Below are 21,835 nucleotides of genomic sequence, written 5' to 3'. Positions count from 1 at the left end.
CTCCCAGATGGGACTGGGAACCAGCCACCCGGGCTTTGGCTTTTTGTCATTTTCACCACACCAGCATAGCAATGAAATTGACAAGAATGGCAGCCCCACCACTGATGTAAAGGGACACAGTGTCTACATTGACACTGCGTCGCCCTAAATATGCCAACAAAAGCCCTACGCCTCTCATCGAGGTTTTATTTTGTCAAAAAAACCAGGCAGTTTTGTCAGTGGGGACTGATTGTAGTGTACACCACCTCTGTTTTGATAATCAAAGCTGACTTTGATGGACAAAACTATCTAATGTAGATCAGGCCTGAGAGTAATTAACCATTGTAAGAGTTTACCAACTGATATAGTAAATTCTCCAGCACTTGGAATCTGTAAATCGAGTTTGTATGTTTTTCTAAATGCTCTAGTTCAACCACAAATTATTGGGTTCAATGAAGGAATCACTGAGTAAAATTCTATTGCCTGTGTTATGCAAGATAAACTACGTGATAATAGTTATCCCCCTTCTAAACTTTAAAATCTATGGGAAAAAATTAACAGGAGATGAAGAGCAGCTGTAGTACATGAAACTGCTTTTTACTCTTTTTTGTTTAAACTGACTACCCTTTAACTCTACATAAACACGTACAGAATTAATCAATAGTAAACTAAACTAAAAAACAATAGTAATGTTTTAATAATGTTATCTCTGTATTCATTTAGGCAACAATTTATCTTACATATACCACCAACTCAGAATAATGAGCTTATTTTTCAGTCAAGAGGACTATCTTATTTATCTGAAATTTTTGAATGACTGATATTCCACTGAATTTTTACAAAAAATTGAAATGATCTAGGTAAGAACGCAAAATATTTAGCTGTATATGTACACCATAAAAAAATCTCTTAACATTTATATTTTAAATAGTAGAATCTTAAATTCTAGATTATATCAATACATTAATACAATACTTTCAAGTTACGTACCTTTTGAATAAATTTCTCAACACTCTGTACGACGTGTTTGTAGAACTAAAAAATAAGAGAGATCTTTAGAGTAGGGAACCAACAAAAATGCTTACACGTATCTGACCTCCAATATCATTTGGCCTTACAGTTCTGTCAACTTGACTTTAATTTCTACTCCAAATATTTATTTCTCAGAAGTGGGAGAAGGGCAAAATTGCTCCAAAACTACTGTTATTTTGTTGTTGTAAGGAGCTAAAAGAAAAGGTAAATATATTGCATGTAATGCACCATACTAGTATCATATCATTGATCTATATTTTACTAAAACTTTAAAATCTGCACTTCACAATCTAAAAGGGAGAATGAGTAAAGGAGGATCTTTTCAAGTCTAGAGAAGACATTTTCTTCAAAATAAGTTATTCAGAAAAAGTTGCTCTAGTTCACTGCACTTGTTGAAACATCCTATACCAATGAATATTTCTATCCAAATCATATAGCAAATGGGGAAACATGGGCTGAATTTCTGTATTACAACTCCAGCGAATGCAATCCAGAATGCACAGCTGAGAGAGAGAGAGAAGGAGCAAATATGGCAGTTTCTCTAATTTATGCTGCCTCCTGACTGTTATATATGGGCGGCTCTGAAGCCTGAAGTAATAAAAAATTCGGTAGTACTCAGTGTGTCTCGGAGATTCCCCCTCTGCTCATACTTATAAACGAGTTATATAAGAGCGTTCTAAATCCTCTACAAAAACATACTGATTTCCATGTGGCATAACACAAAAACACTGACAGTGGATGGTTTTTGTTGTTGGGTTGTTTTTTGTTTTTAATTACTATATCTTTTGGCAACAATTATTCTAAGGGAGGTAGCAAGGTCCAGTAGATAAGGTACTAGACAGGTAGTCACGAGGTTTGTTTCTAATCGTGGTTCTGCTACTAATATATTGTGTGACTTTAACAAGTAATGTCACCTCCATGACTTAGTTTCCCCACCTGCACAATAAGAATAACATTTACTGTTTTTTGTAAGGAACTTTGAAATCTATGGATGAAGCACTATACAAAAGCTAGATATTATTATAGCACGCAGCGTTATTGTATCCGTGCTGGCTCTCGGATATTAGAGACAAGGTGGGTGAGGTAATAGCTTATACTGGACCATCTTATGTTGGAGACTAGTGTTGGAGCTTACACAGAGCTCTTCTTCAAGCGTGAGAAAATACTAAGAGTGTCATATTTCCCAGACCTGAAGAAGAGCTCTGTGTAAGCTCGAAAACTAGAAGTTGATCCAATATAAAATATTACCTCACCCACATTTTGTCCCTCAAGTATTATTATTAACCATTTAATTCAGAAGCTATTAAGTGGTGCATCACACAAACTACTGTTTGATCAAAATGTTGCAGTATTTCCAGTACATTGCAAACTGTACTTTACATAGTGCTCTTGCTTCTTTCTCAATCTTCACCTGTTCATTCTCTTCCCCAGATATCATGCTACTATCTACCTCTGACTGTCTATCTCACCAGTCCAGGTGCCGCTAATTTCCCTGACACCAAAACATCTCTGAATATTCAGATTAAAAATTCAGGTGTGAAGGCTTAAATAATGTCTCCCTTGCTTTTATACTCTCTCTCTCTCATTTTTTCCTCTAATTTTCCATTCCTTCAACTGAATAACCTGCATTTTTTCCTCCATTTTTCAATGCTGTTGTCTATCTGTTTTCGTTTAGGGATGTCAAATTTTATTCATATACAAACACTAACAGTCCTATAATTTATATTCAATCAATGTGAAAAATAAACCTGTGCAAACACTGAATGCTGTGCCACAGTACAAAGTGTTTCAGAATTCCATGACCATGAAAAAGAGAGTATAATCGTGCCTATTACACAATCTTAAAGTGCATTTCTATCCTGAAAATATAAACTGTGGATTTTGATCTTTATTGTACTTCACTCATTCCAGAGCAAATTTACAGTTAAAAGTAGGGGGGGAAAACCAGCTGCTAGACCTGTACAGTCCTGTTAGTCTCTAAGAGTCAAGCTAAGGTCTTTCTTTTTCACACACCAGTAACAAAAAAATGTAAGCCAAAACTAGGCCCTTAGTTAAACTGTAAAATCCCATTACTTATTATACTTGCCCATAACTGGGAAAGACTTGCAGAACAAAAAAAGTTATTAGCAAATTCTGCACATTATCAGGTTATTTAAAGAACATGTAAAAATAGAAGTAGCTGAAAGGAAATAAAAATCAGTAGCCAATCTCTTACCTTTATTGCCTTGATTGCTGCCTTGGTGATCTGTGTCATTTTAGCCTTTGAAATAGGTGGTTTGTATTCATTTAGCGAGTACAACTGGGGTGGGGAAAAAAGAGCCTTGTAAGAACAGAGGGAAGAACTCTTTCTATAGTAGTAATACATTATGCAAATACAATAGGCGTCACAATTTTTTTTTACAGTGTTTCATCCATAAATCTCAAATATGTGCAATACTTTTCATGCCAATCTGATTTTCAACTGCTTAACTCACCAGAAAAGCCACTATCTGAGTTAAAAGCCCAGGGATGACCAGTAGGGTGTAAAAAATTTAATAAAACTGTACATTCAGACTATTGCATAGATACATTCTACGTCTATTGGAGTAAAACACAGATGGACGATGCAGTCTCCTGCAGACATGGTTGCACAGGACAAAGTATATATATTCAAACATGATGGCAATCACCATTCAGGGTTTTTTTCTAGGCAAAAATATTGGTCACAACAGACATGATGGCCCCTTTGCAGTAAAGGTGGTAAATTCTTGTCTCCTTCCTTATTACAGTTATCTGGCCTCATAAATTCTGTAGAACTCAAATCTTTCATTTAAAAAGAAAAAAGTTTCTCATCCTAATGATAACCTTCAGACTGTGCAGTGATGTTTCTACTTGAAACAACAGCTCTGAAAGGTGTGAACTCACCTATCTCAATGGGAACTTAACTTTGAAAATTTGTGCCTGTGTGCTTCCCACACGGACCCCTGGAGGGGTTAACATAGGCCAGACAGGTCAATTAACTTATTAGGCTGCAAACCGGTGAACATTTAGGCTAAAGCCCTAATCAAGGGAAGTTCACCTGTGCAGGAAAAGGCACAGCATCTATAAAGCCAGGGAGCTGGTAGCAGAAAGTCACTTTCCTTTGGACAACGGAGAGAAAGGGATTTGGAACCAAAAGGAGGGGCCTATCTAGCAGACCCAGGGGAAAGAGGTTTGGCTAGAAAAGTGGAGAATGAAAGCCTGGGATAGGCAAGGTAGCAAGTAGTACAGGGGAGTAGCAGGAAGGTTTGTGGTTGCCCAGACCTTCGCTGCTGGATACAGGGCCCTGGACTGGAACCCTGAGTAGATAGCAGGCCCTGGTTCACTTACCAACCACTTAATGAGTGGCACAATCTGGGCAGTGAATTTGGAGGTTGTCTAGGGCCATGCAGTCTACCTACTGAGGGAGTGGCCCAGCCTTGACAGCCAATTTAAGGACTGCCTGCGATGGTGAGGAAGATGTTGACAGCACACTGTAATGGACTTGGCTGGAGGACTAAGCCATAAAGAAAAGGCACAGCAGCTTCTGAGGAGCAAAAGAGGAACCACAAGAAGAGGACATCGGGCTGAAAGGCCTAATCTCCAGAGCAGCCAGAAGGAGGTGCTACCCAGCAGTGAGTGCTATGACAGCCCCTGAAAAAAAATATCATAGTTAAATTGCAAATAATTTAGGCATGCAATTGTATGCCTCCTTTGAGCACCCAGTTTATGCAACTTAATCGGGTAATTGCAGATATACTAGATCATACTTCTCTGAGTGATACTAAATTCAATAGTAACTTTAATAACTAGAAATAGACTGTATTTCATCCTCTGTATTTCCACAAACTTCACATCGTCAGTGGTAATCCAATGTGACAGAGCTCATCAGAGGCTTGCTGTGGATTGAGGGAGTATACAATCTTAATTTTATAGCCATGACTGATGGACCAGAATTAAAAATATGAATTCACCCGTCTCCACTGAACAAGTTTGACATCCATACTCCAAAGCCATTTACTTACTTTGAAAACCTTAGGCTACTGTCTCAACATTCATTTTCTTTTCTCCTTTCTCCCATACTCTGTGCTACCAGATGTAAGACAGTCAGATACTGTGCTGTTTTTATTCTTATAGCAGCAGATCCAGGGCAAAGCCAGAAACAGAATGCCAAACCAGAATGCCCTACAACTGGCTTGAACTGTGACCTAGAATCAACCTACAATATGTCGGCTCGTCTTTTAATTTACACAGTTAGTTACAGGTAGTCTGCCTCAATATTTATTATACTATATAGACAGAACTATTTAAAGAATGTTAAGGTTGCAAAGTCTAGCACTCAGAAGCTAGGAAATGGCTGAATTAAAGTCACCTGTGCAAACTTAATTTGGCTCCCTTGTATATATGCATTATGGTCTTCAATTGCATGATCATTTCCTATTTCTTTTGGCTGTAACTTCCTTAGTTTCTTTAATAACTTTAAAATTCAAAAACAAAAATTCCATCATGTGGAATCATACTGATTCCCCCACATGGGTCATCAGAAAGACAGGAATCTTCAGATCCACAGCACAGTCCTCTACCACTTGAGCAACTGAAGAAACTGGTAGCAGTAGGAGTCTGTGTGTGACCCTACCACTAGAAGGGAATAGAGATACTTTGCAGGTAAGTTTCACAGCTAATTTACTGGACAGCAGAAATATAGGGACTTTGGTTTCAAATCAAGGTTCTAAAGGGGAGAGTGTTATTGAGCGGTTAGACCCTTCAGTCCATCTCCCCACCATGTCTCTCCCTGTCCCCTTCCATTCTTACCCCTCCACTCAACTCCTACCCCTCCCACCCCAACTGGTGCGTTCCCCTTGGCTCCTCCCAACCACCCCACTAAGTGACTCATCCTCACTCTGGTCCTGACCCTGGTCCCTCTCTTCCTAGGCTCCTGTCCCCTCCCACCTTGAATATTCCCCCCTACTTCACTCATTCCTCACTCAATCCCTCTGCATTCCAGGATGTTTCTTCCTCCCTCCATGCTGTCCAGGCACCAGCAGTGAGATCACAGAGCACAAGAGAGTGTCCTTGCTCTTAGTTCCAGTGCCTGATGCCACAGTGGCCCTTGGCAGCTGGGAAAAGCAACTGCAGGGAAAGTTATTCTCAGACCTTGGCTGAAGCATGCTTAGTTGTTGTGTGGGGATGGTACACATGCAGTCCAATCAGCATGTAGGAGCTGTCCAGGGATGGAGTATGCTCAGTAAAGATAGACTCTTCAGAAAATTTTAACTGCCCAGCTCTAACAAACTTTTACTAAGCACATGTGATCTGCAACGCTTCAGAGGCTTAAGATCTGGGCAAATTTTCACAGAAAAGGCAACATTACTATGCTGACTCTAGAGACAAAATTTCAAGTCCTTGTTCCAAAAGCATAGAGGTGCTAGCAGCTAGAACTTCTCAACAAAAAAGCTGTAAGAATTTTAAAAAAAATATGAACAAAAAAACTTATTTATCCATAACTCTGTTCTTGGAAATAGCTAACCCATTTTAACTATAATTTCCCTAAAAATATTCAGCCTTAGCAAGATATTCATCATGGAAAATTTCCATTAGAATTGGTGAAGTAATAGGCAATTGAAAACAAGCTCTTACAATGGAGCATTAGGCAAATTTTAAAACCGGCATTGCTACCTATCCCAACTATAACATGCCCTTTCACATTATATTTAACATGAAAATATTCTTTTCCTGTTTTTTCAGTTATCAGAAGGTTTCAAACAGAATGGGATTTGCTCCACACTAAGAGTGCTAAGTATGGGAATGATCAACACTGTAAAACGCAGACAAGATCAAGAACGGAGACGAAGTAGAGGCCCCAGACTTTGGACACAACAATTATTTGAGACTTTGTTGATAGCGGTTTCAGTGAAATGAAGAAATGAAACCTAGTTGTAGGTATTCAAGGATTGGACTGGAGAGGAACTCATGGTAGTGGTTACAAATGGTTTGTAGACAACTGTGTATTTCTACACTGAATGACATATTCAAGTGTCTTTACTTCAATGATTACATACTCAAACTAACACAATTAGAGACAAATTTTCATGCATCAAACAAAATCCACGAGAAAAGGATTTCCACAAAGATGTAGTGTAAGTAGTGGAAGGAAAGTAATTCTCTCCAAACCCAGTACAAAGCAACCACTATCTGTGACCCACTGTGTGTTTCATCCATGAAGCTTTGGTAAGTTGATTCATACCTCTCAGCTCTGGCCTACACTTACCTGGAAATTTGGTGGCAGTCAACAGGAGTTACACAAGCTACACAGAGTAGCTTGCATAACTCCCGTCGACTGCTGTGCTTCCCTTCTGCGTGCCATCTTCACTACACTGTCCCACCTGAGGGGATGGATTTACTGCATTGGCTTCCTGATCGATTGAGTGGGTCTGCACTGACCGCTCAATCGATCCAGAAAGATTGATCTGATGGCGGTGACTTTGCTGCCATCAGTATAGACATATCATCAGACACATGGACGACACCCACATCACTCACCCCAATCCTTTTTTGTGCTTTTGGAAAGAGCATGGATCAGTGATCTTCTACAGAAAGTCACTTATATTGCCTCTCCATGGCCTGTCCCCCTACTCCTTGCACAGCAGACTGGTGGTCACTCCACTGTTTTTTGGGTCTTATGACAAGTGTATAACAGAAAATTAAATGCAAAATATACAAATATTTATGGTTGAGATTTTGCAGGAAATAAAGTGAGAAAATTCAAACTTATCATTTCAACACCAAGTTTAATACTGCTACATTGCAAATTTATGTAATTTCTCACATATTCATTTAGTTTCGCCAAGCATTTATTAACCCGTTATTATGAAACTTATTAAAACAGAATGAAATCAAAGTTCTGCCAACAAAAACTAGGTCTCCATTCCTTAAGGATCTGTTACTATATATTAATGGCAGGATACCACACTGCTATGACTGAGGTCCTAAAAATTGCTTAGGAGTCATCCTACATGCAAAAAACAAACAGCACATAAAAAACCCAAACACCCTGCTTTCTAAAAAGCAAACATATAAGTCCTTTGACCTGGCCCCAAAATGTCAATAAACTTAATCCACTAAAGTCAGTCTCTCTTCCATACACTACACCCGAAGTTCAATACAGTATAAATTTTCTGGTTTAGATTACGTAACATCAGAGGAATGAAAAGGTGACCTGAAAGGAGTCTCTCTCATGTCAACAGCAAATTCAAGATTGAATCTCTCTTGTGCACTGTCAACAAATGGACCTGCAGCTGCATTTGTTATGATGTGTTAGTTCTTAACACCAGCAGTTCCACAAAAACCACAAATTCTGAACTCAATTTTTTCCAGATAAGGAGAAAAGTATTTTGAACTATTTTTCCTTAAATACTTTTATAAAAAGTTTAAATCTGCACATTACAACACACTTTGTTTTGAAAATGGACTATACTTTGGACAACTGGTGTATTATGTCCCCCATGTACTGCCTAACAGATTGCAAGTCTTCTGGAACAAGAAAATTATTTTCATCTATGTGTAGTTCAGCACAGAAGATGCAGACAACCCCATGACAAACACTTATTTGCAATTTTACAAAGTTTAATTTAAGATAACATTTTTAATGTTCTTTTATATTCCTTATAAGTGAACTGAAAACCAAGTTTTATATTCCATTCAACCAGGAATAATACACAAGAGTCAGCAGCCCAGTGTTATTCAAACCAACAGAAGATAATGCAGCCAGCAGCCTTTACTACAGAGGTGTCCTAACATAAACAGCAGCCTTCCTAAATGGTTGCTGGCAGCATATATACTCTTAGCTATATTTGTGCCAAGCTGACATATTATGTCACCAACAAACAACTGCGAATGCTGCTCTAACTCAGTGGTTCTCAACTAGGGGTACTCCTGGTGGTACACAGAGGTCTTCCAGGAAGTACATCAACTCATCTAGATATTTGTCTAGTTTTAAAACAGCCTACATAAAAAGCACTAGTGAAGTCAATACAAACTAAAATATCATACAAACAATGACTTGTGTATACTACTCTATATACTATACACTGTAATGCAAGTACAATATTTATATTCCAATTGATTTTTTTATAATTATATGGTAAAAATGAGAAATTAAACAATTTTTCCATAATACTGCGCTGTGACACTTTTGTATTTTTATGTCTGATTTTGTAAGCATGTAGTTTTTAAGTGAGGTGAAACTTGGGGGTACGCAAGACAAATCAGACTCCTGAAAGGGACACAGTAGTCTGAAAACGTTAAGAGCCACTGCTCTAACTGTTCAACTCAGACAGCACAGTTCTCTGTTACATTGCTCCAACTGCCCTGCTTGGATGCAGGTTCAGTCCTAAGGCTCTTGGCAAGTCTCCAGTATGGTACTTCATTGGCCAAAGTTTAGTTATTCTTGGCTGAAAGGCTAAGATACACTGATGTCAAATATTTGACTGCCAACTAATTATAGTCTGCTGAACTACAGTATTAGGAGAAATATAATGATCTTAACAGAAAAAATGCATAAGTCTACTGTTTTTATTAGATGGTTTTTCTTCCAAGTCTTGTGGATGTTTTCTATTCTAATCATCACTGAAAATCAGTCTTTTTCTTTGAAACAATACATTTTACAACTTATCTCTCTTGAATACTCCCATAACTCTAGTCAACCTTCAACTTTATTTACAAGAGACAAATTGTTTATTTATCATTTGTGCTGTATTTTATTTAATTAACAGGCAAATAAGTTAAGAGAATCTTCCACTTTAGAAATTGTATCATTTTTCAATATAATGATATTTACATGTTATGAAAATCATAGCTTCTCCATGTCAAAATAGAGAATAGAAATAGAGGCAATTTGTAAAAATGTTCACCTATCCACTTTGACTTAAGGTTTTCTAGATGTCATGATGAAAATCTTCATCGCTTTCATGGCTTTGGAACCCTGTAGGCAACAGTAAAACTGACAAGAATAGGATCCATTTTACTTTAGTGTTTCTCAAGAAAGTTATGAGCAGCAGCACAGGCAAGCATTGAGCATGTTCATTGTGTAGGACTCAACATGGAGCATGAAGGAAGAGTAGAATAATGGGAACCCTGCCAATGATGCCATAGATATAAGGAATGATAGCATGGATAAACCAGAATTGGTTTGGGTCAAAATACTTGGGGGAAGTATTGTAAAAGAGGTTCTACTGCAGTGATATTAGGGTTTTGCTATAAACAGTGAGAGTCAGATTTGGATATAGATAGAAATATCTCTTTTATATAACTGCAGAGATGACATAATTTCCAGTAGTATTTATCAAAGACTAACTTCCAAGATATAGATTAGAGAACAAATGCTACTAATAATGGTAAGGCCCAGTTATTCCTGATGTAATAGATGACATTTCTTCACCAAAATAGTCACTCAATCAACAAGAAGCGATGCTATTGTAGACTTGGTTTTGTTAAGCTGCAAGGGCATTATAGAGGAGCTGGTCACACACACAGAAAGACACATCCCCACACTCATATCCCTTTGGATCGAGTGATCATGAGTTGATTCAGTTTAAATTAAATAGAAGGATACTCAATCCAGGTCAGTAACTAAAATTTTCAAATGCAAGGAGGCAGAAAGAAAAACTAAGGGAACTACTTAGTGAAGTCAGCTGGACTGAAGAGTTCAGGGACTTAAATGTGGAGGTGGCTTGGAATTTCTTTAAGTCAAGAGTGCAAAAATTATCTGGAATTTGCATCCTAAACAGGGTGGAAAAATTGTAAAAAAGGGATCCAGACCCAACTGGATGAATAACCATCTCAGAGAGCCTACAAGGAATGGAAGAAATGACTGGTAAGCACAGAAAGCCACATCTTAGATATTCAAAAGCATAGGGTAAAGTGAGAATTGCCAGAAGTCAAGGTGAGTTAGACCTTGCAAAGGAAACTAAAACAAACTGTAAAAGGTTTTCTAGTCATATAAAAAAAATAGAAGAAGACAAGAAGTAGGGCAGTTACACAGCACGGATAGGGTGGAGATTAAGGATAATCTAGGTATAGTCCCCTCAAAATAAATGAATACTTTATGTCATCCTTCAATAAAGATGATTATTTAGAACTTGGGGGCAAAGGCACAATTGATTAGTGGAAATGAGCATATAGAAATCGAAATTACACATCCAAGGTGGAAGCAAAAAAAATCAAAGGACTTGACAATGGACAGAGTTTGAATGGTATCCTTGAAGATGAGAAATAACAGTCACTGTATCCAACTACACAGATTTTGGTGTAGAATCTGGATTTTGGCACTGTTTTCTAGAAAAGGGCTGGGAGAGAAACTAGACCATTAAAATTTCAAAATGCACATTTTCTTTCAATTGCAAAAGGCAACTATTGCCTTCTGCTCTACTAGTCAACAAATATAAAGGTTAAAAAATGGAACTGGGTAACATCTCAATATTTCATCTTTTTTAAAAGCAAATATTATGTTAAGCTTAATTAATTTAGAAGACTCATTACATATATGGAAGATTAAAAGAATATCTAAGCTAACTGATTTATTTGGGCTGGTTTCCAAATTTAAAGGAAAGATGGGTTTGGTCACCAAAGGGATAAGGTGAACTTCATGAGCAACATTTGGAGACAGATTGAACTGATGCTGCAGGCAAAAGGTCTGATTTCTCCTTCTTCATGCAAAGAATTTCCATTAAAATTAACACAGGCTAGAAACAAGCAGAAAACAAAGGCAAAAATGATAAATTCAAGTCTGGGGATTTTTTTGGTGCATCTCAAATTCTGGTTATAAAACCAGTTTGTCTGCACTATTTGTCTCTGACTAATGTGCTAGATAAAATTTTAATATGAATTATCATTATCAAAAGAGAAGAGAATTATTGTGATTATGCTTACAATGAACTGTCACCCAAAGGTGATATTACATGGTCAAAACAAGAACATGGAATTAATTTTGTGAAATTTCAAACTCTTCTGTAACACATCCATTTTATAAAGGCAGGAACAAATGGCAAATTCAAACTAATAAAAGGAATTCACACAATGTGTAATTAGATTAAAAAACTCTCTGCCACAGGAAATCATAGAAACAAAGAATTTAGCAACATTCAAAAAGGGCTAGACATTTATAGTTGGATTTGGTTCTGCTTTGAGCAGGGGGTTGGACTATATGACCTCCTGAGGTCCCTTCCAACCCTAATAGTCTTTTATATGGATTACAAGAGTACCAAAAGTTATAGTTAAAAGGAACAAAAATTTTGGAAGGGCTATTAAAGTGGAAGGGATATAATTCAGAGTTTAAGGGTGAAACCTCATGTGTGGGGTAGATTATCCAACATCTGCCTACTTCAGGGTTCTTACACATTCCTTGGAAGCATTTGGTGTTGAGCAATATCAGACAGGATACTGGAGTAGAGAATGGCCCCAAAGAATCTAGTTATGAACCAGGACCTCATTGTTCTATGAACCATACAAATGTTCAAGTACAGATCCGCAAGAATCTACGTTTGGAGGCTGAGAGAGAGTAATGTAGCAGATGCCCCCTCCCCTCATGTTTCTTCTAAACTGGGTTTAGGGTGAAGGGAAAGGGGTACTTTCTTCCAGCAACCAGAGAGGGACAAAAGGAGGAAAGTTTCAAGTGTACTACACACTTGCTAGTAAATGCCTAATATTGAAGAAACAAAAACCAACCAAACAAAAAACAACAGAGCATAGGAACAACACACAGGAGCTACATCCCAACACTCTCTACTTTCCAGCAGTTTCCTTCAAACACAGCAGATATGTAACCCTCAATGAAAAAGATAAACTTTGGTAAACATGACAAATTATGGGTTTTATATTAATTTATGAACATATCAAACACTGTATGCATTGAATATTAAGTAGACATTTTCCTTTTTAGTTGTTTAATTGTGTCTGGAAGGACATGCATTGAAAAACTGAAAACATGCCTCAGTGTATATATTCCCTGCATTTCTCCCTCCCTCTCCCCCGCCTCCTTTTAACTTATTTCATACTTTTTTTTTTCCAGTAAGATCAGGATCCACATTTTAACTGAGTGTGTGTGGCATAGAGAGTAGGACAGATAAGATACAGAGCTTGTAAGCCATTCTCAAACCTACAACTTTTCAGGCAGCACGGAAAGAGATCAAGAAGGTCTGGCAGCTTCTCTGCAAGGTCTTTTTGCCCATGCATTTCAAATGGTATATATTTTTTTAAAAGTAGCATGCCCTCTGGTTCCCAGAATGTGGACTTTTATTTTAATGTGTGATCCAGTGATTCCATGTTCAAATTAGCACACCCCTGAATGACATAAGATTTGCCAGCACAAGTGCTAGTGCGGACAACACCTCCCTCTGCTTGTTTAGGTGGTTTTATTATGTCGGGCAGGAGAGCTCTCTCCCATATGCTTCTACACAAGCGCTTTTACAGCAGCACAGCTGTATCGTAAATTTTAAGTGTAGACTAGCCCTAAAGCATATCTTACAGAAAAGCACACGAGAATGCACTATTTCCTTGCTAGTTTGGTCCAATGGTTAATCAATCTCATTGTTAAAAATGCGTGCCTTATTTCTAATTTGAATTTGCTTGGCTTCAATTTACAGCCACTTTGACTTCCTCGGTTAAATTTCAGACCACATTACTAACTAGAATTTTCTCCCCATGAAGGTACACTCTGTAATCACGTCGCCTCTCAATCTCCTTTTTGATAAACTATGAGCTTTTTAAGTCTCTCACTATAAGGAATTTTTCCCAGCCCTCAAATAGTTTTGGTGACTCGTTTATGCAGCCTCTCCAATTTTTCAACATCCATTTTACAGCATGGATATCAGACCTACACTGTAATCTACTATAGGTCTTACCAATGCCATATACAGAGGTAAAATAATTTCCCTACTCACTACTCCCCTCTTTATACATCCAAAGATTGCATTAGACCAGCGGTCCTCAACCGGTGGTACGCGTACCACCGGTGGTATGCCAAAGAAGGCTGGGTGGTACGTGAGCCGTACCGCGCCGCCGACTCCGCCGCCGGCGGAAGGGCCCTCCCACCCACCCTCACAAAACTCTGCCGCTGAAAAGGGGAAACGGCGGAAGGGTTTCAGCGGAGGGCATTGTTCCCACCATGGAGCCCACCGCACAACCCCACCGCCGCCGAAAGTCCCGGCCCGCTGCCGCCGCGAAACCCCACCGCCGCCGAAAGACCCTCCCCTCCTTTTTTTCCCCCGAGTAGAAAAAAAGGTTTAGAACTGCTGCATTAGACTTTTTTGCCACAGCACTGCACCAGGAGCTCAAAATGAGTTGCTTTCTCACTATGACTCCTAAATCCTTTTCAGAGTTACCGTTTTCCAGGATACAGTCCCCCATTCTGTAGGAACAGTCTACTACAGTCTTTGTTCTTAAATGTATGTCCTTGTATTTTTGTGTGTTAAAAAACATTGTTTGAATGAGACCAGCTTACCAAGTGTTCAATGTCACTCTGTACAACTCCCTTAGCCTCATGATTTTGTATCACTCTTTCTATCTTTGATTCATCCACAAAATTTATTATCAGTGATTTTTAATTGATTAAAATAAAAAGATTGATCAATGATAAAACTGCTGAATAGCATCAGCATCAGTTATCAATCAATAGCCAGCTCTGAATCCACTGAACATGTCCTTTCAAAATTAACACCATATAATATCAATCAGAAAGTTACATGGTACTAAGCCAAACTCTTCACAATAGTCTAAGTATATTACATCTAACTAATAATCTCATCAAAAAATGAAATCAGGTTTATTTGGCAAAATCTACTTTCCAAAAATCATGCTAACTAGCATTAATTGTACTCTCATCTTTTCATTCTTTATTGATTGAATCCTGTATCAGCTTTTTCAATTATTTTGCATGTACTGATATCTAGCTAATTGCCTTATAATTACCTGTGCCATCCCACCTGCCCTTTTTGAATGCTGGCACATTATACACTCTTCTAATCATTTGGAATATTCTTTGTATTCCAAGATTTATTAAAAATTAACATTAGCAGGCCAGACATCTCCTCACCCAACTCAGAACTCTTGGGGGCAAATTACCCAGGTCTGCTGATTTAAAAAAGTTTATCCCTACTAGATGCAACAACCTCCTTCATTACAAATGGAGAATCCTGATTCAAAACAACAATTTAGAAGGCTAATTTTAAACAATATTTACAGTGGATTTGTCAGTCTACAGTAGGACTTTGCACTGGTACAACTACACCACTATATGGCCACGAACGACTGAAATATCCTGTACAGACAATGCCTACACCAGTTAAATATATGATTTTGAATTACTTGTCAATAGCAAACACCAAGACAGCTTCCTTCTGATTTATAATCACAAAAATACTATTTAAGGAATGGCAAAACAGATTTTTTTTTTTAAAAAGCCAAAAAAGGCAAACAGAGATTTTGCACAATTTTAACTTCTAGTTAAAAATGGTTATTTGTTTACAAGAGAGGAAATGATATAGTATATTAATGCTATTTTAAAAACTAATTAATAATACATTTTTAACAACATCAGCTCCCTGAGGGCTCAGAAATCTGAATTTTACACTTTCTGGTTTCTGTTAGGGTGAACGGCAGCACAATTACAATACTTAACAGGAAAAAAAAAGTGTGAAGTTCAGATTTCTTAAGATCTTGATATGGTAACTATCTCAAGTTTCATTAAAATTAGTAATGCTATAAATATCCAATTCATAAAAAAAATGTAAATATAGCCAGTATTTTGTTGATATTTATGTCCATAAATATTTAATAATGAATAAAGAGTATGAAAGCCAAATACATAAAATGGCTCATGCTATATGAAAACGACCATTTTAAATATCTTCATCCCCATCCATTCCCCACCTGCTATGGTCACAAGATCTCTACCTTCCCTGACTCACCATCTCCTCAAGATGTTATCAACATCCACATTTTCTATCTTCACAACCCTAAATAGTTTTTTCACACACACCATTGTATAAAAGTGCTGTGTTTTACAGGCTTTGTTTCAATATTTATTATTAAGTGACACACATCATAACATGATACGTAGCTTCTCTGAAAATTTATTTTGTCTAACACTGTTTTAATCAACTATTGCTAATAACTTATATTAAAGCTTGAAATAGCCGCTCATTCACCCAGGGCAAGCGGGAATCTATCTTCTATACAATTTAAGTTTTCGTTTTCAAAAATGTTTCTTGCTCTTACAATTACAAAGAATCTTTTAAACACAAAACAATGCATAAACCAATAAAGTTCCATCTTCCTCAGTCCGCAGAGTGACAGGTTCAGTGCATGTGATGCTGCTCCTAATTGTCAAACTGTCACAGAATGAAAACAGTACAGTCTCACCTGTAATATCTCCTATTTGGAACTCCTCTTTGGGTGGAAGTAAATCTGACAAGAATCAGGTCAATTTCACACTGCTGCAACACTGGAAAACTCTGAGCAGCAACAGAGGCAGGCATTTGAGTTAGCTAGGGTACATGAGGGGAAAAAACCTGCAGATGGGAGGCAGCAGGGACATCTCAACACACACACACCTTTGCAGCACTCAGGAGCCTCTTAAGTGGGAAGGACAAAGAACACCACAGAAATGAGAACTTGTTCTTCCTTCCAATGGTGAGAGGAACTTTGGAGGGTAAGATGCGGGTTGGAAAGATAAGGGAATCCCTCAAATGTATTATCTGGAAGCTGATAACCAAAGAAAGAGCAAAACAGACTAAAAGGATAGCATCTAGATAGGAATCTTATCACACACACTTTCCCCAGTAGCAGGCAAATAGCTGGCTTCTAATACATGCACTGCACCTGGAGGGCATTCACCTTCCATATCCATCTTTGGCCCACAGGTTTAGTCCTCTAGCTAAAATCCAAGTATTATATAAAGGTGAGATAACTGAATATTTTTAAGAGTGTGGGCAGGAGAGAGTGAGCGAGCAAATGGACAATTTTAGCTGCTCTAAATGAGAAATTGTCTTGGTGTACTTAAGTGCCATCTCACCAATATTAACTGAAGAAATTCAACCATCTCTTATAGACTTGTAGACTTTAAGGTCAATAGGGACCATCGTGACCATCTAGTCTGACCTCCTGCACATTGTAGACCACAGAACTTCACCCACCCACTCCTGTAATAGACCCCTAACCTCAGACCAAGTTACTGAAGTCCTCAAATACTGGTTTAAAGACTTAAATTACAGATAATTCACCATTTTATATTAATTTAAACGTGCAAGTGACTCGTGCCCCATCCTGCAGAGGAAGGCAAAAAACCTCCAAAGTCTCTGCCAATCTGACTTGGGGGAAAATTCCTTCCCGGTCCCATATATGGCAATCAGTTAGACCCCGAGCACGTGGGCAAGACCCACCAGGCAGCTACCTTTGCCTAATTTCAAGCCTAAACTTGTTGATGGACCGTTTACATCTATTTGTTCTTGTGTCCACATTGGCGCTTAACTTAAATAACTCCGCTCCCTCCCTGGTATTTATCCCTCTGATGTATTTATCGAGAGCAATCATATCTCCCCATAGCCTTCTTTAGGTTAAGCTAAACAAGACAAGCTCTTCGAATCTCCTCTAATAAGGGTAGGTTTTCCATTCCTCAGATCATCCGAGTAGCCCTCCTCTGCACCTGTCCCAGTTTGAATTCATCTTTCTCAAACGTAAGAGACAAGAACTGCACATAATATTTCAGATGAGGTCTCATCAGTGCCTTCTATAATGGTATTAACACTTCCCTGTCTCTACCAGAAATACCTCGCCTGATGCATCCTAGGACTATATTAGTTTTTTCATGGCTGCATTACACTGATGGCTCAAAGTCATCCTGTGATCAACCAACACACCCAGGTCTTTCTCCTCCTCTGTTGCTTCCAACTGTTAAGTCCCCATTTTATAGCAAAAATTCTTGCCGTTAGTCCCTAAATGCATGACCTTGCACTTTGCACTATTAAATTTCATCCCATTTCTATTACTCCAGTTACAAGGTCCTCCAGATTTTCTTGTATGATATCCCATTCCTCCCCGGTAGTGGCAATATCTCCCAATTTTGTGATCTGCAAATTTTATTAGCTCACTCCCACTTTTTGTGCCAAGATCAGTAATAAAAATATAAGACTGATCCCAATCCCAATACCTGAGGAACTCCACTAGTAACTTCCATTCAGCCTGACAGTTCACCTTTCAATATGACCCGCTGTTCTTTCCCCCTTTAACCAGTTCCTTATCCACCTTTCAATTCTCATGTTAATCCCCATCTTCTCGAGGTTAACTAACAATTTTCCATGTGGAACTATATCAAATGCCTTTCTGAAATCTAGGTAAATTAGATTCACTACATTCCCTTTGTCTAAAAAATCTGTTATCTTTTCAAAGAAGATGATCGGGTTGGTCTGGCATGATCTACCTTTTCTAATGCCATGTTGCATTTTATCCCAATTACTGTTCACCTGAATGTCCTGGCTTACTTTCTCTTTCGAAATTTGTTCCAAGACCTTGCATATAACTGAGGACAAACTAATGGGCCTGTAGTTTCCTGGATCACTTTTTCCCCCCCTTTCTTAAAAATAGGAACTATATCAGCCATTCACGTCATAGGGTATAACCCTAGTGTTTACAGATTCATTAAAAATCTTTGCTATTGGACTTGCAATTTCATGTGCCCAGTTCCTTTAATATTCTTAGATGGAAATTACCCAGGCCCCCTGATTTAGTCCCATTAAACTGTTTGAGTTTCGCTTCCACCTCAGATGTGGTCATTTCTACCTCCATATCACTGATGCCATTAGCCACCCTACCATTATCCTCAAGATCTTCATTAGCCTCATTAAAAATTGTGGCAAAGTATTTGTTTAGGTGTTGGGCCTTTAATCTCCACCCTATCTTCAATGCTTAGTGCTCCCACTTCTTTCCTTGTTTTCTTCTTATTTATATGGCTATAGAACCTTTTGCTATTGTTTTTAATTCCCTTTGCAAGATCCAACTCTGTTGACTTTTGGCACTTCTCACTTTATCCCTATACTTTTTGACCTCCAAGCAGTAGCTTCTCTTGCTGATCCCTCCTATCTTTCATTCCTTGTAGGCTTTCTGCTTTCTCTTAATCACCTGTTTGAGATGCTTGCTCATCCAGCTTTATCTGCAACCTTCCCTACAAATTTTTCTCCCCTTGCTTAGGATGCAGGCTTCAGATAGCTTCTGCAACTTTGACTTAAAGTAATTCTAAGCCTCCTCCACATTCAGATGCTTAAGTGCTTCAGTCCATTCCATTTTCCTAACCAATCCCTTAATATTTTAAAGTTAGGTCTTTAGAAATCAAAGACCCTTGTTGCAGAGCTATTTTTGTTTATCGTTCCATTTAGTTAAAATTGAATTAGCTCATGATCACTTAAACCAAAGTTGTCTTCTACAACTAATTCTTTTATAAGGTCCTCTCTACTCATCAATACCATATCTAACATGGCATCACCTGTTGTTAGTTCAGCAACTATTTGGTGAAGAAATCTGTCAGCTATCACATCAACAAAATCTGGGCTCTATTATTATTAGTAGCACTTTTAGTCCAATCTATATCTGGGAAGTTAAAGTCACCCATAATCACACAATTCTGAGTAGTATTTATTTCATTACAATCATTAAAGAGGTCTCTATCCAGATCCAAATTGGTGGTATGTAGCACACCCCAAGCACTATATTGGGGAATTTCTAGTAGTTTTCTTCCCCAAAGTGATTATGGCTCAAATAGACTGTCTTGTCCATTCCATCACTTCTAATTTCTTTACAGTCTCCCTCATCATTAATATATAATACTATTCCACCATCTTTGCCTTCATATTTGTCTTTCCTGAACAGCACATACCCTGCAATAACTGTACTGTAGTCACGACTACTATTCCAGCATGTTTCTGTTATCCCTATAATACCTGGTTTCACTTCCTGCACCAGTAGTTCTAGTTCCTCCATTTTGTTAACCCAGGCTTCTTGAATTGGTGTACAAACTTTTTATTTGTTGCTGCTAGGCTTCGCCCACATTCCTCACCCGACTAGGTACAGTCACTATATCACTGCCAGTATCGCCTATCAGACAGGTATCAGCACTATCCTTCCTCTTAATGTCCATTCCCCTACCCATTGCTGTTCCTTTTTCCATTGCTGTAACCTTTCTTACTTGATTTTCCTCCCTCTCAGTGTAAAAATCAGGCATGGAGATTACATGAGCATCTCCCAACCATCTCCTCTGAGTTCCTAGTTTAACGCTCTTTTAGTGAGTTGTGCCAACCTCCATCCCAGAAATTTATTTCCCTTCTCTTAACAAATGCAATAAAATGGTTCAATATTTTTGTTGTTCCTTGTTTCTCAAATTCGTAACATCTAAGTGGCAACTACACAGCTGGCAACTAAGCTATGAAAACTACTAGGAAACTAAGTATTGGGTGAAACAAAGACTAAAAGCGACTCATTTGCCTTCCATGATGTGATGATATACAGAAGCTTTAGTATTCTCAAAATCTTTTCCATCTGATCAGAGCTGTCTATGGATTTCTACTGACCTGTTTGTTACAGATTCCTTACTCTTGACCTCTGGAAAGTCAACAAGAAATATGCATGTCTCTTTTACTTCTTTTTTAATTCCAAGGTAAGCTAATAGTTTTAAAAGATTGAAATTTCATTTAACATCTGTACTACCTTATTAAATGGTCTGTTATGACAACCATGTAAATGCATACCATTAAAGTTAAGACCATTCAAACCAATTGCTCTTTAATGAAAACTTCTTCAGTGTGCAGAACAATGTTCAACACAAAAAAATAAAGACAACATGCAGGTACAGAAGTGCTAAGTAAATAGGGAGGGGAACTGTAGGGTGGAAGTGATTTAAACTCTTCTTTAGTTTTATTTTCACAATGTAGCTAAGGCATAACGCAACTAAAACAAACCAAAAATCTTGAACTCAGTGAAATTATTTTATTCAATGGAAAATACTGAAATCTATCGAAGATAATGAGGCAGGATTTCTCAAAACAACTCTTTCCAAAATAAAATATGTTATAGCTTAAATAACAAATCCCCTAGTGCTACTGACCAGGAATTAACTGTGTTCAATGTCTATCCCAAAAATGTGGCGTTGCCATTATCCATGCTGAGAAGAAGAGAGCACTCACCCCACCTCCTTTCATGACTAATTTTAAGATAAGCATTTAAAGCTGTGAAAGATAGCTCACGGTAGCCCAAAACCATGAAAAGTGAACAAAATTTTCACAACCACCACCAGAGAATTAGGATTGATGAAATTCTGGACAACAACAGACATAACAATCTTTCAACAGTGAAATATACAAGAATTTAATTGATTTCATTCTTCCTACTGAAAATATTCTGGGGCAGTAGCTAAAAGGATCAAAGCTTTAATCTCATTTTGCTATTAAAAAAACTATGAGCAGCAGCATCAGATGAAAGCAAAAAGAGAGAGGCGAGGGGAGAAAAGATAATAAAAAGCTCACAACACACCACAGTTCAGAGAAGAAAGTGGAGTTCCTCTCTGAAAGGGGTGGAAGATGTGGAAGAGTGGTGAATTCACCCTTTCACGGTAAGTAGGCAGACTGAGGGAAGAAATGTGGAACTCCCTGCTTTCTCAGCAGCCAAGGAAGAACGCTCCAGATGCATCAGGCACATCAAGTCAAAAGATGAAACTCTCCAGCAGGGCCTAGGGATATTGTCTTGGTGGGAAGCAAATTTGTTCCCTGCCCCATATGAAAATGCCAATCTA

At 38.0% G+C, this 21,835-nt stretch overlaps 1 protein-coding gene across 6 annotated transcripts in view; it reads right to left on the bottom strand.

Moving 5' to 3' along the window:
• The window catches only part of SCAF8 (SR-related CTD associated factor 8), a 141,698-nt gene that overhangs the window by 113,258 nt on the left and 6,605 nt on the right, over window positions 1-21,835 (bottom strand). For all 6 annotated transcript variants that reach the window (XM_067542449.1, XM_067542444.1, XM_067542443.1 and 3 more), the window contains exons 2-3: window positions 3,227-3,310; window positions 970-1,014 (exon numbers count right to left, since the gene is read on the bottom strand). In XM_067542449.1, the coding sequence (XP_067398550.1) occupies window positions 970-1,014; window positions 3,227-3,310 (129 nt within the window). The remainder of the gene's footprint in view (window positions 1-969; window positions 1,015-3,226; window positions 3,311-21,835) is intronic.

This window comes from Emydura macquarii, unplaced genomic scaffold (assembly GCF_026122565.2).
Source record: "Emydura macquarii macquarii isolate MOO-44397 ecotype Brisbane River unplaced genomic scaffold, CSIRO-AGI_Emac_v2 contig_705, whole genome shotgun sequence".
In the NCBI taxonomy this organism is placed as follows: Eukaryota; Metazoa; Chordata; order Testudines; family Chelidae; genus Emydura; species Emydura macquarii.
The sequence above is the reverse complement of the archived record's forward strand: the minus strand, read 5'-3'. Positions and strand labels throughout refer to the sequence as shown.